At 35.7% G+C, this 17,480-nt stretch overlaps 1 protein-coding gene across 1 annotated transcript in view; it reads right to left on the bottom strand.

Moving 5' to 3' along the window:
* The window catches only part of NUP205 (nucleoporin 205), a 52,778-nt gene that overhangs the window by 24,838 nt on the left and 10,460 nt on the right, over positions 1-17,480 (bottom strand). The window contains exons 6-20 of the mRNA XM_040594188.1: positions 17,141-17,369; positions 16,817-16,981; positions 15,844-16,019; positions 12,701-12,817; positions 10,937-11,074; positions 9,668-9,818; positions 8,675-8,880; positions 7,098-7,280; positions 5,880-5,930; positions 5,078-5,287; positions 4,190-4,289; positions 2,399-2,536; positions 1,957-2,146; positions 782-902; positions 198-279 (exon numbers count right to left, since the gene is read on the bottom strand). Coding sequence (XP_040450122.1) covers positions 198-279; positions 782-902; positions 1,957-2,146; positions 2,399-2,536; positions 4,190-4,289; positions 5,078-5,287; positions 5,880-5,930; positions 7,098-7,280; positions 8,675-8,880; positions 9,668-9,818; positions 10,937-11,074; positions 12,701-12,817; positions 15,844-16,019; positions 16,817-16,981; positions 17,141-17,369 — 2,257 coding nt within the window. The remainder of the gene's footprint in view (positions 1-197; positions 280-781; positions 903-1,956; positions 2,147-2,398; positions 2,537-4,189; positions 4,290-5,077; positions 5,288-5,879; positions 5,931-7,097; positions 7,281-8,674; positions 8,881-9,667; positions 9,819-10,936; positions 11,075-12,700; positions 12,818-15,843; positions 16,020-16,816; positions 16,982-17,140; positions 17,370-17,480) is intronic.

Here is a 17,480-nt window from a genome sequence, read left to right as displayed (position 1 = left end):
CTCAGTTTGTAGTTGGCTTATCACACTGTGGACATATCTTAACAAGGCATTGGTGCTTTTCATTTGTTAAAGGTTCAGTTCTACAGAAAACAATGTAAGAAAAGGGTTTTCTGACTTGAAAGCACTTTTCTTCACCTCTTTCATCAATTTCTTTCTACGCAAAAGACAATGGCATTTTTAAGAAGCCTTTTACATACCCTCATCTGGATTAATTAATTCTTCTGCATCTTCATTGTCCAAACATTCCACAAACCCAGCCATCAGCTTCTGGCTAATACTCTGTATTCAACAACAGAAGGATGAAAATGAAAAGGATTTCAAGAATATTAAAAACAGTATCTTTCATAATTCCCTCCATATAAGTTGACAGAAGTTCTAGGAAAAAATTATATAACCTAGTTAATAAGCAGGAGTTAAGAGTTGTAGCTGTTCTAAGCAGAGGTTAGCAATTAGCCTCTGAACAGAAAAAAAATCTACTGTTGTTACATATGCTAAATTATCCTCGCAGGCTGAAGGCTACAAAGTCACAGGAAGGTCTCAGTATCTCAAAGAATATTGTCCTTTACTTTCTCGAAAACATTCATGATACTGGTTGTTTTTCAATTAATGAAGTAGTGGCTTTTCACAATGCCACAGTAAAAGACTTTTTCGATGTAGGTAGATATAAGACAAAATATAGTTTTAATGTACTTGATCTAGAAATCTATCCTTTAAAGTAACATTATGGAGAACCAGTATTTCACCACTTTCTCTTTCCAGATCCAAAGAAACTGGCACTTACTTGATCATGTGTGAAATCACCCACTAGCTTTATCTGGATGTTGGAATTACAGGAAATACAGCATAAAATCTTGGCACTTTCAAAAGCCAGTTCAGGGTTGCTGTTTCCATGATAAAGATACCTTCAGAAATACAAGATTATTTTAATGAAATTGTTGAGAATTTTGCTTTTATTTCAAGATGGTAATGAACAGATTAGAAATTAAACAACATTTAGAACAGAAGCGTTTACAAATCAAACTACATGAGATAACATTAAAGCTACAAACAAAATTTCACTATACACAAAGCACTTCACACTCCTCCATCAAAAGGAAGGTAGCAGGCTGAGTAGGGATAATAAATCTCTCCTGGAATTTTCATCATTCTTTATCAAAACTCTGCCTCAGACATTGAAAACAACTGGTCACAGGCTTATCCAAGAAACACAGAGAAAATAGCTTCACATCATGCAGAAATGAGTGTAACTGAGGACCAAAATTAGCTAAAATCAACTACTGCATGTACCCAACAAAGAAAAGACTAAAAACAATTTCAAAAAGTCTTAAAAGGCATGCTTTTTTCAAAACTATGTCAACTATTGTTACGTGAAAAAAGTAATATAAATGGAAGACAAAAACATATATAAAGAGTTAATATTTTAGTGCAGTCAGAATATCACTGCTTTTTTTATGCACTAAATTCTACTATTCATCAGTGTTTGTCTGTAAAGTTATTATAAAATTGATCAGTAACATAAGGTGTCAGTGGGAAGTGGAAATCTTGCATTTGAAATGGAGTTTCAGGTTACTAGCCTGATGCTTTTAATATAGTAACTAAGGGACAAACTGTAAAACATGTAAGTGACCAACAGCAACCAAATGAAGTTTTACTTTTCCATCCTATAACAAAGTCTGGGGCAAACTGAAAATTGTATGCAAGGAAATCACTGCACATAAGGCAACCAGGAAGAAGTCATGAGGGGAAAAAAAATTCAGAAACACACACTTCAAACACAGATCCCAATCTTGACAATACATAGATCATACCACCTGTGAAGACACCTCCCACCACCACAAAATTTTCAGAGATGCTCTGTGCAAAGTGAAGCATTTGTCAGTAAAACTAATGAAGGGATCAGGATCCAAACACTTCTGTGCCTCCAAAACTCCCCCCTTCCCAGTACTTTGCACACACCTAGCAATATTCACCACATGATCGGCCTTTTTAGTGCGAGGGTTGATTCCTTGAAGCAGCTGCTCCAGTGGCGTGACAATAAGAGAAAGGTGGCTCTCCCGCAACAAATCCATAAAAAGATTCTCTTTCTGTAGGGTTAAGTCCAGAAGTGCAAGGCAATACTGTACAGCTTTCTCTAAATGCTTCTTCCCTGCAGTGCACAAACCACAAGAAACAAAGGAGCAGTTAAATAGCCTACATTCATAAACCTCGTTTATCAAGCCCTGCACCAAGAAGGAACTTGTCAGTTGTCTACTGCTAGGAAAATTCCCCCCTGCCCACCATCATTTTTATATGTTTTATATGCAAGAGAAACATCTAACTGAAGATATGCAATGTCAGCTTTAAATCCTACTTAGTACGCATTTTAATTTCACATGAAAAATAAATTCTAGGCACATACCAGGAAACGGAGCATAAGTATCAAGCTGCTTAACCCCTTCTTCAAGCAAACTAAGGGACAGTTCCAGCATTGGGGACTCATTCAATAGATGATACATCAAATTGAATCCAGGTGGTTTATATGCTATTATTTCTTCTCCTAAAGCGAGAAGGGGGGGAAAAAAATTAACATTAATAGAAAAGATTTCCATTACTCAAGCTAGCCTGACTACAAAACGTAACAGTTCCTGTTGTTGTAATCAACACCTAAACAGATGAAACATACTGCATACAAAGTCTTCAGAGGTTTTCTTCACAAATAAGCCATTTAGGTAACCTTTAAGTTTTGGAAAAAGTAGTAATGGCAATTATCATTACTTTTCAGTATCTAATAGCCCAACTTCAACTTTAACCAGTCAGACTTCCCCTAAGTAGACATGACCTTGGATTCAAATTAATGCAGACTTTATATCAAACTGAAGCTACATTAAATGGTTTTGCAAGACTGAGAAGTAACCAGAAACAATGTACATCCCCCCAAAGCTGCTTGAAGACCCAGGATGAGGGGAAAAAGCATTTCCAGAAATCAAAGCTCAGACGGTCCCCTGAACCCCGAATGCTCATAGTGTACAGATATTTGCATGTCTGTTGCAACAACATATGCAAAAATGAAACTATTAGCCTAAAACTCAAAGACCCTCATGAAACAAGAAAAAGGGAATGTCAAGACTAATGTTTCTCATTTATCTAGTCTCCTAGTAAACTATGGTGGATAAAAGCAGGTGAACATTAAGAATCTTTTTTAGCATGCAAGTGGGAATGAAGATGCAGTTTCTTTTGGCATCAGCTTAAACAGTGTCCTCCTCCCTTCCATTCGTTCCATGTCTGTGCTGCTCCCCAACACACCAATAGATGTGCTGTGCCACTGTGGAGCCACACAGTGCATCAGTTCAAGAAATGGATCTAGTAAAAAAGATCAGTTTTAACCCATTTCTCCAATATATCATGTAATCATACAAACTGAAGGACTAGCTGAGGCCAGGAATAAACCAACAGAACTTGCTCAAGCCAGTTAAGCTGTCAAGAATTGTTTGTCAAAGCACAGAGCACACAGGTCTCCCAGATTGAAGCAAGCTCACTGGAGAGGTATGTCTTAAAAGTTGTTCACTTAAGGAGTAGTTCTCACAGCTCTCTACTGCTACAAATTCACAGCCGTAAGGATGGCATTCAATCTTGAGAAGAAACTTTGCATTAAAAAAAATCTGCAGCCCAAATAAGCCTTAAATTTCCTAGAATGAGGCAACTGCCATCTACTTTGGTCTTTTAGAGAATAGTTATCCAGAACTAAATTACTTGGATCATAATTCTACTGCTACTGTCTCCTCTGAATATTTAATGTATAAATAATATTTATATTAGAGGCTATATCAAATACACAGACACCTTTAAATTAATGCTATGAATAGCGGTGATTTAGATACAGACCAAAGAAATCCACAGAAACAAGCCCAAAACAAAGGTGTTTCTTTAAGTGTCAAATGCTGCTCTTCAATCATATCGGCTACACAAGACAGACAGAAGTCATCCTCCTAGTAGAGCTAGGGAGGTAGGAGACAGTGTACATGAAGCCCTAATGAATCGGCAACATAGGTCCCAATAGTATGTGGACATTTTTTAATGTCTTCCTATCTTAAAGCCTTGGTCTAGCTTTCTACCAACTCTACTTGCACTACTAAACAAGACCACAAGATAGAGGCAAGAGAGCAAATCAAGTTACGATTTTGTTTGTTAGTGAACAAATGAACAAGTTAACCTTGTAACTCCACATATTGGTCCACAAAGTCTTCAAGTTGAGGTTCATAGTCCCGCAGCAATTTGTAAAACACTTCCAGAACTACCTCAGCTACTTCCCACTGTAGATAATCACAAAATAAAGAAAAAGTCATACACAGAATAAGATTGACACTGCAGCAACAAGACCAAGATGACAAAGAATACAACAGGCAGCGCAGTGATGTACTGGATCAGAAGTACGGCAGGACCATCTAATTCTGAGATACTATCCAACAACACTTATAATTCAACACATAAAATTATTTGAAAGGCCAAACTTTCTTCTGAAGTAAAATGGAACACTAAAACAGATTTATTGCCTGTTCCAGGCTCTATTATACAATATACATATTAGTATACTGAAACTACAAGCAATAAAGAGTCTTTATTAGGCATACAGCTAATAACATCATCAATAGTTTCCAGGATAGAGTTTAGCATGCACTTTCATCCAGAAGTATCATAAAGGAAACTCAAATTCCTTGATTCAGCAAGTCAAAAATATTCTCTTAAAGTAACAATGAGGAAAGGACAAATCTAACTTGTAGATCTGGGCACATGATGTTCAGAAGTCGTTAGCTATGTAGTAGAGTTGCAGAATCCTGTATAATACATTAAAATTTAGCAATATAAACTTTTTATTTTTTAAAAGGATACTTTATACAGGCTCCTTTAGATAGTTCGTAGATCCTGACCACCCATGAGTTGAAAAATCACCTGCTTACAGAATCAAAATACTGAACTGCTCGAGGTTACCTCTGCTGCATCTAACTTGCACAGCTTCTCAAACAAATCTAAGCCACATCAGCAGTGCCAAATCATTTGAACTACATCCTAAAAAACCCCATATTTTTAAAACAAAAATTACTTTTTCAGCAGCTCTCCGGTAAGCTCTGGTGCGGAATCGAAGAAACACAGAATCCCTGAGGAACTGGAGATAGGGATCAAAGCCTGGTGGACGGAGACCTGCTCCCAAGTTAGAGGGGAATGAACTCTCCACTAGTGTGCTGATGAGTCGACAGAAGGCACGGGTTAAAGGATATTCCTCACAGCGGGACTCAATTTCATTCAATTCAACCTTCCCAAGATGACGGAAAAAACAGAAGAAGAAATATCAAAGATTTTGAGGGAGAAAGAAACAGGTGAGAGCAAATAATATAAGGGCATCATCTGTGAATTACTTTACAGTTAATTGACCTTGCTGCATTTTTGTCTACAGTACACCACAAAGCAAAGACAGTGAAGCAACAGTACTGTCATTTCAGTTCAGCAACATCATCTTCATTCATTTCTGAGCTACCAGAAGACATGCCTCAACATTTACATACTTTGTTTTTATTTACCACTGTTATTAGAAGTGAGCTGTACTAAGATGTAACAAAAGTGAGGACAGTTTAGGAATATAGGAAATCTTAGTAAGAAGCGCTCATAAGGAATTTGAGGGTTTAGATGTTGCTCTGTTACTAGTATGAAGCTGCACTAGCCTCATAAATGGATAAAATTTCCAGAAATTACAAGCAGGCCTGAGAGTAAATTACGAAGCAGTGCAGTAACAGTGCCTATTCCAAGGCTTTCCATGGACATGGCAGCAGATGCAGCCTCTGCAAGTGTTTGCCAAACTCGTATGCAGATGGTCAGAGAGGCTGCCTGGGTACAAGAGAAACCCTTACCTCAATACCAATTGCTTGTCTCTGGCCTGGACTTCTCACAGTTTGTAATACCTTCAAAACAGAAAGAGAAATTTAAAACAGACAAATATTAAACATACTCAAAGTGTATCTCCATCATTTCTATCAGGACTAAAAGATACTCACCACTTTTTAGCTGTAAGAAGTATTCTCTTAAATCCATTTAAAAGATAAAAAGCTAATTTTTTTCTGTCTGAAAGGCTGGGTTATATGTTGTACACTTGTATGCTTCTAGCTTTATTTATATCCTCAAGTATCTGTATCATGTTTATTGTTAAACAAAACAAAGAGCAGAAATACTTTCACATTAATGATTTTTGTCTTATAGCGGTTACGGAAAAGACATTTCCCTTGTTATCCCTTACAACAGTTTATTTTAAGGAGTATCATAAATTAGGAAGTCAAGGCGGTGAGCATTCAAAATACTACTATTATAAGTTGTCATTACTGTCAGGGTCTTTTTATTTGTAATTAACAATAAACCAGCAGTTGCAGTTGAAATGCCTGATGTTCTTCCAATAAAACAGCAACTAGCCTGAACCATAATAGACGCTATAAAATAAGCCCATCCTATTATGATTTTTCAATTAACAATACAAAAAGCATTTTCATTTGATACTCATCTTTGTTAGGATTAATATTTAAAATTTTCTCTGAAATCAAGACAGCGGGGAAAAAATGCTTTTTTAAAAGTTAGAGCTTTTAATATATATCTATCATTTGCCATTTAAATGTAAAAGTTGACAACAATAATCTGTAAATTACAATTAACTTCCCTGAAAATTAAATGCCTGAAAGTGGAGCTTTTTAGCTAGTCCCTTCTCTCCAAGAGTACCACTTACACTAGAAGAATATTACCAAAAAAAAAAAAATTTCCCCCACAGAAAAATATATAACCTGCAGAATATTGATTACTGGTGACACAGACTGAGGAAAACACATTGAACACACAGGACTGTCTTTTAGAAAACCTGTATTCATGTAAAATAAGCAGAGTCAATGAGATCTCTGAGGCATAAAATCATACTGTCATTTTCAAAATAATTTCGAAGTAAGAACTGCATTAACTAAGTGAAAAAGAAGACCATTCAACAATGTCAACAAGAAGATTTAAGAGAAAATGCAATACTATTTCAAATACACTGACAATTTCAATAGGTTGGGATGCTATAGTTCCAAGCACTGAAAATTCTACAATACCTGTGTATATTCCAGGGATTGCCAGAGTGAAGCAGCTATTTCAGGAGATCTTCCAAAAGCAGTAAGTGTTTCTAATAACTCTGCTTTCAAAATAGGAGGAATGCTGCACTGCAGAAGTCCCAGAATGACCACTACTGGTGTCCACTGAGGGTGCTCACAAAGAGCTAAGCGAGCGTTCTCACTCTACAGAGTTTAACAGAAAACAAAACTGCAGGTTATTACTTTGAAGATTATTCATGTCTTACAATCTTTAATTCACGGTTAAGTATCAACAACTCTGCTTCATACTTGAAGGTACACCAGACATCAGAAGAGTGGCAGACCATTCCAAAACAAACAATTTTAATGAAACAAAAAGCCCAATTTAATGACTCAGAAGTATTAGAATTGTGCCTATCCATACAGAAAAAATGTGCATAATATAAGCTTCTTATAACAACTCTTTTTTTTATTTATTTATTTATATTTTTTTAGTAGACACATTCATGGAATTAGTCTTGAATAAGTTTAAGTACTTAAACTCTATAGATAGCTTCTTCAAGCACTGGTAGAGTGACTTTATCAGTATTTCTATTATGAACTTAAATTGCATTTGGATATTTGCTTAGGAACTTTAGGAACCTAAAGGAATTTGTTTAAGTGTAACAGTAGAGTCATCACCAGTGTAAGCTAATTTTAGGCTCTCAGATAAACACTGGACAGGAACAAGCCTCTAGATTCATCCCACGATAATTCCGTGCATCCTTAGAACAAATTTTCTTCTTCCCAGGTTATGGATTGATGACACCAGGAAATATTAAAGAGTTCCTTTTTCCCCATGCTTATCCGAAGTTCACAAGACAGCTCACATAGGAACATCCCTTTATCATCACTACCAAGGATTATTTTTTAAAAGTCTAATTAGTTTCACTGATCTGTCTTACGTTTGTGTCAGCAAAACCAAGGGTATCTCACTAAATCACAAATTTTTCAGGCTGCAGGTCTGGTGGGTACTGAGGAGCTGAAATCCACACTACCCAGAATTACCGAGACAATTCAAATCGAAAACCTGCATTGCAGTTTTATTCTCTTGGAATCCTCCCCCAGTCAACTCATGGCATGCTTTACTAGTTTGGGGATGTTTTAAATCTAACTCTGGAGGGAAGTTTCACAGTTGATCAGGTTGCTTGTGAAACTTCTATTTCCTTTTAAATTCATTTATTATTTTTGCCTTTTCAAACTCATAATCAAATGCAAAGAACTCTCCTACCCCATAGTCATTTCTTCTAAATATATCTCACTTCTTAAAGACATCTCCATGACACCAAAGTGGCAGGAAGTCATGAAAATCATCCCCCCAAAACACCAGCAACACAGGGAAAGGTGTCATCTCTTCCTGCTTCACCTGGACCATGTGTTTGGTCGTAACAGTTATTCCTGATGTCTCCCACACTTCTGAAGTTCACTAATCAAATGACAACTGCTAGTTAAATTTGCCCTACATACCTTTTTAGTCAAATGAACTTCTCAGCTAAATTATGATGTTTTGCAAGAAATAAAATGCACTAACAAAGAAAAACAAATAAAAGGTTACTTACCCAATTTACTATAACAGTGGTCAACTGTAAAAAAGCAATTAATCCGTCCTGTTCTTTCTGTGTGATTCCTCGGAGAGGCAGGTGACGATACTGGACACTGTCTGCACTTGGCAAGTCCTTCCTTAAGTGCTCATGATAAAGCATCAAAGAGTGGAAGAAATGCTCCCAGGAGACAGGGCTGCCACCTGCTCCTTGGATGTTTTCCGCTACAAAAATGACAAACAGGTGACAAGATTGTCTTTCTACTTTTTCACAGGGTGACAAGTAGGGTAGTTAAATTTAAAAGGAAAACTTTCTTATCTAGAGGAAAAAAATAAAGTTCAAAGTAAAGCTATTGTTTCTGAAACCAGTGTTTCTGGTTTGGGGTTTTTTGTTGGGATTTTTGTTTTGGTTTTGGTTTTTATTAGAGACAGAAAGGTGCTAATATGAAAAGCCAGGACAAAAAGTTTTCCATTTTTTTGAATCAGAATGTTTGCAGTATTATTTGTACCTTCAGAGGGTGGGGGTGGGGGTGTGCCAATTTGATCAATGCAAAATTAATGCAAAACACAGGACTGACCAGCATCTCTTACTTTGAGAAAGCGCTAATATATTACATGTATCAAAAAAATTCTAATGGAACAAAGTACTTCTGAAAAAAGTCAGCTCAGGAAATACATTTCCAAAATATACAACTTAACTTTAAGACATTACTCATTTTATAGTTTACAATAAGCAATATTGATACTCTTCATCTCTTATGGTGTTAAGACATAACTTTTTTAAAAAATGCATTCCTACACTATGTGAATTACTTGCTAAGGTGCTCAGACATTTAATTACCTAATCAGTCTTTTTTTTTTTCCAGATTGCACTTTCAAGTGAAGCCTTCCCATTTCATCTTTGTACTAATAATGAAATGTTAAAAGTATGAAACCACAATTCACCTCAAATGAGTCTGTACTTTTCTAAAGAAAAATAGTTCAGAAAGAGCTGAAATGTCACTTTTCTTACCATGACTACTGCCATTGACTTTTAGCAAACTAAAGCAGTAATGAGCACACTGAGGCCCACTAGCCAGTCCCCGCAGCATTTTCAAGTATGGGATGTAAATTGTGGAAGGAAGTAGATCTCCCATTTGCCTAACAAACTTTGACAAGACAACCTAGAACAAATAAAGATCGGTGTTTAAAAAATGAATTAAATCTGAGTATTTTAGGAAAAGAATAGGCAGCCAAAGTCAGAAAACAGATTCTAATGTGATCAGGGAAGGGTAGAGGGGTGGAATCACAACTCAGGGAAAAAAAAAAAAAAATCCTTTGTAGACGGGCCAATTCAGTTTCCCAGAAGGTGAAAAACATGTTGCAAAGAGGAAATAAACAAAAGAAAATAAATCATGCAATTGCAAAGTATACTAACTTTCCAATTCTGTATTTCTAGTGATAAAATTTACTTCAGCTCACAAATGCTGCACAGCAGTATTATTAACACATCTCCCACTGCAAGTTAAGTGGTATCGGGAAAGAATTCACTATGCTTGTCATGTCCCTGCACAGTAACTCACACACACAGTGGTTCCTCCGAGAGTCCTATTAGGGTGTTTGTAGACTGCACCAGGCCCTAACTTAAATCGCCTGGATTGTGAATGTGTCTTGAGATGCATCTGATACATCTCATGCTAGGTTTTGCCTAACACTGCATGGTCCTTCAAGAAGCATTGAAGGCTGATAGCATCTCAGGTATCTAAAGAGTTTTGGAATGTCTGCTTCATCTGTTTAGGTTGCTTCTTCATTCTAATTTTAACTTCTGTCTCTCGTGGGCTATACCTTTTGGGCTTTAAACAACCACAATATTCTTCAGAATTTTTACCCCCCAAAATACCACCAACTACAGTTAATGAAGTTTTTTTACAGTTAAGGAATTTAACTTCTCAGTTACACCAAAAAGGTATGTAGAGCTCATGAGACAGAAAACACAAGAGCACTGTTACCAGAATTCACTTAGCAACTGCAACAAAATTAGACCTAAAAAAAAATTTTCGCAGAGGTTTGTTAGGACTGTTTCTTGCTAATTTTATTGACAACCATGAATGACTGGCAGTAGCTCATGTTAGAGCAACCAACAATAACCATGTCATGCAGAACAGGACCCATGCAGATAAGCCACTAAAAAAATGTCTCCTTAGAGGCTAGCTGTATTAAGGATACCAGAAACTTTGTTGCCTGTTTTTTATACTAGTTTAGTTTCAAGTCACTAGTAATTACTAAAGAAAATCTAGATAACCTGGCGCTGAGGGGGGCGCTGATGAGCTACTCCAAGGTAGGACCCCATGATGGTAGATGTCTGCAAAGGCTCCGATGGACACCAGTATTCAAGGGCAAGCTCCAGATTAAAGGGGTCTTTCCTATACAACTCAGCAATCTATCAAAGAAACGAAGGTGTTAGAAAAATATCAACCATATAAAGAAAAACCAATTACTTCAACAATATGCACAGCTTCTAGATAAACTAAACGTGTCTGAGAGGCAAAGCATCCCACAGCTGGTGCTCCATTCCTTACAACTCACTGAAAATTACAGCCTCTAAATAGCAATACCAGAACAAATGACAGCCAGATAAATTCAAAATACACACATAAGTGAAACTTTCGTAACTTTCTACCTAATTAATATAGATTAAATCATTGCCAAGAAAACAGTGTCATTTCTCCTTAAAAACCCACTTGTGTACCTTGATATATTAACTTAGAAACAAGTTAGCCAGTATCAGGATTAGAAATCTTAACCATTATCTGAACATAAACATTCTTCATAGTAAATGAAGAAGTAGAAATTAAAATCTAAGTTTACTATGTATCTCAGAGCTACTTAAGAAAGCATTTTACTATAAATTTTCCTGTTATGTCCTACAGCTCAAAGGACTACCTTTGGAAAAGACAAGCAGTCTTTAATATAGGGATTACTATACTGAAAACTGCATACGTGCACATTTTCATGCTAAATAAAGGGAAAGATACAAGTTTCTTAATTATTCATGAACAGAAAACATAAAATGAACCTGTTCAATATGCAAATCTGTTTTCTAATGTGGAGGGGGGTGAAAGTGCAGTCAGGTAACCTTAATAACTAATATTTACATAAACCTATATATTTAAATTTAATTTCCAATTTATTTTATTTCAATTTTCTTTATTAAAAAATATGACAGAAACAGAAAGATCTTTCTTTTAAATGTGTACACCTGTGGTCAAAATTCTACTGAAGTTCAAGAACTTGTAATTCCAGCAGCCTTAATGGGGTCACCTTGCCCAGCCTACTCTATAGCAAATAGAAAACAGTCTTCCAAAATTCTCATTACAAATATAACAACACATGAAAATTATTTAAACATTTCAATTCTTTATTGGAATAACTGTCAATAGTAGAGGAAAACCCCTGAAACCTAATTATAGTTTACTCACAGTAAATAGGGAGAAATTTGAAGACTTGGAGAAACATAAAACACTGTGTAAACATTAAGATCTAGATACACAGTGGTGTTCCATTCCAAAGAACTTCCATGCATTTAGCCAGATCTCAACTCCAATGATAGCCTGTAGTCTTAAAATTCCTATTTCTAAGTTATGTTAAAATAAGATGGCTTAAGATAATAGATATGCTAAGATAATCTTACTATAATTTAAATTTTAGATATTAAAATATTTTGTGAAATAGCTTCAGCTCAAGAATCTTCAAACATAAGTATGCAGCATTTACTTACTAAACAAGAACTGAATGACACTTCATTAACATCATAACCCAAGACAGTAAATTAATGAAAAAGCTTTTTCATTAAAAGTTTACACGAAAAAAAAGTTACAGAAATCTACATAAAATTTACATGAAAAAATACAGAAAGTGTGTATATTTACAGGAAAAAAATCCCTCTGATCCAAAAAGGGAAAGATACAGCACTGTATGTTATCACTCTGATATGGGTTTCCTGATGAAGGAAAGTCAATCACTTTTTGCCACACTAATTTATAAGGAAAATAAAAATAGGGCTTACTAAAAGCATTAAATGCTCCAGATCTCTCCGAAGGGAAATAGGTGGTTCGTTACCCATCTGAATACTCATGTGGATCATGCGAGCATCTTCATCAGCACGGTTTCTCAGCTGTTTCACCTACACAATTCATGAAGTGGAAAAAAAAACACTGGTCTGTATTTAGCTAAGAATGAAACAGAACAGAAATAACAGAATTTTCTACACCATCTACTAAAATCTAAGAAAGGAAATGAACTTGAACATATATGACAAGAATATTCAATTATTTTTTTTTTTTAATCCACCCCCAAAGAGATACATTCAAAGATATATTCAATCACTTTCTTACTGTCAAGGCCCGCAGTTTAGGACTTATATCATGGGAGTTTTTCCCATTTGACTTCACCAGATCCTCTGGTTTGGCCACAAAAGGTGGATCCTTTTCCTCTTTTTACTTCAAAAGCAAGATGGGTTATCTTCAAAGTAAGTCAGACCATTATCAACAAGCAGTGAAAAGAAACAGAAACACTAAAATAATGTTTTCTGTATATATAGACCTGTGAATACACCTTTCTTAGCCATTTAAGGCCACTTCTACTTACAGCTACTTTATGTTTTGAAAAGTTTTGGATTGATGCAATTACTTTGGACCCAGTCTGTTGCAACTAAAGCATTACCATGTCAATAAATACTGGGGGGGGAGAACAACTGCAACAATTACAAAAAAGGAAAAAAGGCCTTTAATCAGTATCCTAATATTCCTTGTGCTGAAAAAAACTAATTACTAAACAAAAAACAGCTGACATTCTGGTATCAAAAAGCCTTTGACAAAACACTCCACCAGAGGCTTACATAAAGCAAACAAACATGAGATGAAAAGTTAAGTTTTGTCAAATATTAAGCAGATATTGAGGAACAAGAAACAGAAATAAGTATCAATTCAACACAACAATAATTAAAACAAGGTGATGGCTAATAGAGACTGGCTCATGGTCTATAATATATATTAATTTTCAAAACTGAATGAGCAGCAAAACAATTGTGCCTTATTAAGAAAAAAAGAGTTAAAAACTAGAAATAATTGTGGGAAGGGTCAGAGCAAACTAGCCAAATTAGTATACTAACAAAATTAACATACAGACAAAATAAGAGTGTTGATAAATGAAATAATTCATTATCTGAACAACTAAAGCTAATTCTTGAGTTCTGAATGTAATGAAGTAACCAAAAGATTTACCCAAACCACCACTGGCAAGCAGCATAAATGTTAAAACTATACAGAAGAGTTAAATAAAACACTGACTTACAGATTTAAGTAAAACTGAACAAAGGGGTTTTGTATATATAGATACACACACGTATATATATACACACAAAAAAAAAAAATCCTGCAAAACAACTTCTCTTGCTCCAAAATTTGAGATTCGGTAGAAGTAACTAAGTACATAAGCCAACCACAAACTGACAGCAGTTAAGACAAAAAATTCCTACACAGGGCTATATTCCCATTGCTTACTAACAAAGTCTTTCCTGCAAAACAACAAGTACTGACCTCTGTCAAATTGGAATACAAGTCAACGGTCAGATTTCTGCTTCTATCCTGTATTACAACATCTTCTTGTAATAAAAAAAATATATACATCTCTCTGCATCCTTAGGCATCAGCTATGATCAACTGCAGATCTGAACTAAACTGAAATGGAAAAGAAATACTCTTCCCAGAGATAAAGCCTCCAATTCCATAATGCAACAAAGATGAGAGATATATCAACAAACCAACCAACAGCCTTGGGATTTTCAGGCAGTTCTGTGGGAAACAGGAAACAAGGTCATACCTGTTCTAAATCTAATATGGCAGCACCTTTAGTCTGGGTCAGTCTCCAGCTCTTCCACCTTGATTTGAAAATCTACTTTATATCTTTTTCATAAAAACTGGTATTATGGGAGACATTTCATCTTTCATAAAGCAACAGCATTCAATGACCAGCTGCCTCATAAAAAACTTCCCAGTTCCAGACCCCTTTGCACTTGATTGTTAACAGGCTTCGGACATCTTACGAAGGCTGCATGCAATGGTGTTTTTTTGTAATACAGACACAGTAGCCTTTAGCAATCTTTGGAATATATGAGGAATATGTGACTTATATTTTATGGAAGTTCCTTAAACAATGTGGTAAGTGTATGCAGCACTTGCGGTATTACAGGCTGCCACTGCAGAGAAACATAGCTGCAAAGTTATCAATGTGAACTTGTATGAACTGACATTAGGATTAAAAATACATCTTAAGAAAGCAACACGCAACACCAGCAGATTATAAATAAATTAAGATTAAACTTAAAAGCTGTCTACAACATGTTCATATATGCTCTCTAAGATTCTTAAGGCTCAAGTATTGTTTTTCCTGACAATATTGTTCTCATTCTGCAAGGTTACAATAAATAAAATATCTCTTTTAATACTTCTTTTTGCACATTGAAAAACGTAATTATTTGGCAACTCCAACTACAGCTCAATGAAGGTCACAAAATAAAGCCTCCATCAGTTAAAAGCATTTTCATAGAATTTTAATTTTCCATGTCTAGATACAAGGTCTTGCACAAAAGAAACCGTTGTAATTGCTTCGAATCAAAGCAATTCAATTGCTTGCAAAAACCCTTCTGCAGCATTTCTGCTGTTCTAGTGAAAACAGCTGCCCATTTTTCCAACAATTGATACTACTGAAAAAGCAGAAACCCTCTCCTTAAATATGGAAAAGATCATTAGTAAACGGATAAATTAAAAATGTGAGACAAAACCCGTAAGTTAATTTAGGTTACACTACTGTATCAAAAAAATACAATCAATATCCACATACATTGCCATCAATTTCAGCATTCATTTAAATTTTAACCATGTAAAACAAAACAAAACCACTACCACCACAAAAGCTTGCTCTGCAAATCTTGCAAATCTCACCACACTGAAGTGTTTTAAAAATCACATTCTACTTCAATGTGGAAAACAAACACCAAATCCTATGGATTCCATAAAGTCAGAAGTTTTTGCAGCTGCAGCACCTGAAGCTGAGGGTCGTAGCTGAATCTCTATGCTACCTGTCCTAATGTTAGAAACATAGAAGAGATGCCCACATTTCTCAAGCACTGCTGTTCACACAACAACTTACTTTCATTGGCATGAGTGCAAGGAAGTCTGTGACAAGGTTATGAATTTTGCGAATGTAAAATTCCTCCTGGTAGAAATTTTCAGACCCCACAACAGATTCAGTCAGGAACAGGAAGACATTATCAGCAACTGCTAGCTCTGCCATTGCTTCATCTGCCTCAGTGAATTCTGCAAGAGCTGGGCAACAAAAATCAAAAGAGGGGGAAAAATAAATTACAATGATTTGTTACCAAACAAAACACATTTCAGAATACCCGGCTGACGTGCAAATCAACATGCTTCTATCAACTATTATTTTTTGTACCCTACAGGAAAGCACCAGGCTGAAAAAGACTAGTTAATGTTGGGTGATGATCTCAACTTTCTTCTTTATTAAGTGTTAAAGTGCATAACCCATTTACCCAATCAAATCTAAGGCTGTGAGCCAAGAATCACAAACTAACCTTAATTAAACATAATTTATAATGTTTACATTTTCTTTACTATCTGTTCTGGAGTAGACTCAATTTTGACCTATTAGGGAGCCTGGAAAGCTTATGAAGTACAGAGACACACAAAATAAAATTAAAAATAGATTTGTCCTCTCAGGATACTGACGTTTAACACTGACAGATGTAAAAAGTTATAAGCATAAATCTGTTCTTAATTTAAGTGTTCAAAAGATACTAAAGCTGCTAAAATACAATCTTTCACACTTTTCAGTACATTAAAATCTCTTTCATTTCAGAGAGACACTATGAAATATTACTTTCTAATAACTAACTATTTCTAAACCTAAAAATGTGTACACTTCAAAGCAATTCATTCTCGACAACCAAACTCACATACTGAGAAAGCTTTACAAGAGCATCAATGGTAATTTTATCATAAAGGTAAATACTAACACTTCAAAAAGGTAACAGATACCTTGACTTACACCACTTGCAAACTCTGAATACTGATGTGTAGCAACTGCACTTCAGTTTTTCATTTACCTGTCACATCAGATAATTGGGATATTCCTCGTAATGCCAGTGCCCAGGCTAATCGAACAGTAGCTTGCAAGCCTGGTAATTTCCAAGGCTGTGACTCCTGAAGACGAGTGTGTATTGTTGCTATATACTGTCTTTCTGTTAGCAGAGGGAGCCGGTGCATCAAATCTTGAAGAACAAAAACAAACACAACACCAACACTCAGTAAATGAATGTGAAAAAAACCCATGCCAAATCCTACCAATTCGTTACTCAACAATAACAAAATTAATTAACCATTTATCCATCTGCACAGCATAACCTCTTTGGGAAAACTGCCAGCATTACCTTCACGATCCTCTGTGCCTTGTTCCAGAAAGCTGACATCAAAGCAGTAAAGGAGAGCCATGAGAAGAGACAAGTTCACGGCATCCAACGAGCCATCAGCTTCCACTGTTACTTTCTCCAGGTAACTTATGAGGATTAGAGTGTCATCCTTACTCAGTGGTGACTGGCAGGTCCAGACAAACAGACTTTCAGCCAAGGACTGTCGGCATTCTTTAATGAGGTCAGAAACCTTTAAAAGAAAAAAAACAAACAAAACCCACTGAATATAAATATTCTGGTAACGTTCAATTTGTTCTTCTCAATCAGGATGGCTAAGTTAAGTTTAAAATTACTCTAAAGA

This window comes from Falco naumanni, chromosome 5 (genome assembly GCF_017639655.2).
Source record: "Falco naumanni isolate bFalNau1 chromosome 5, bFalNau1.pat, whole genome shotgun sequence".
Taxonomy (NCBI): Eukaryota; Metazoa; Chordata; class Aves; order Falconiformes; family Falconidae; genus Falco; species Falco naumanni.
The sequence above is the reverse complement of the archived record's forward strand: the minus strand, read 5'-3'. Positions and strand labels throughout refer to the sequence as shown.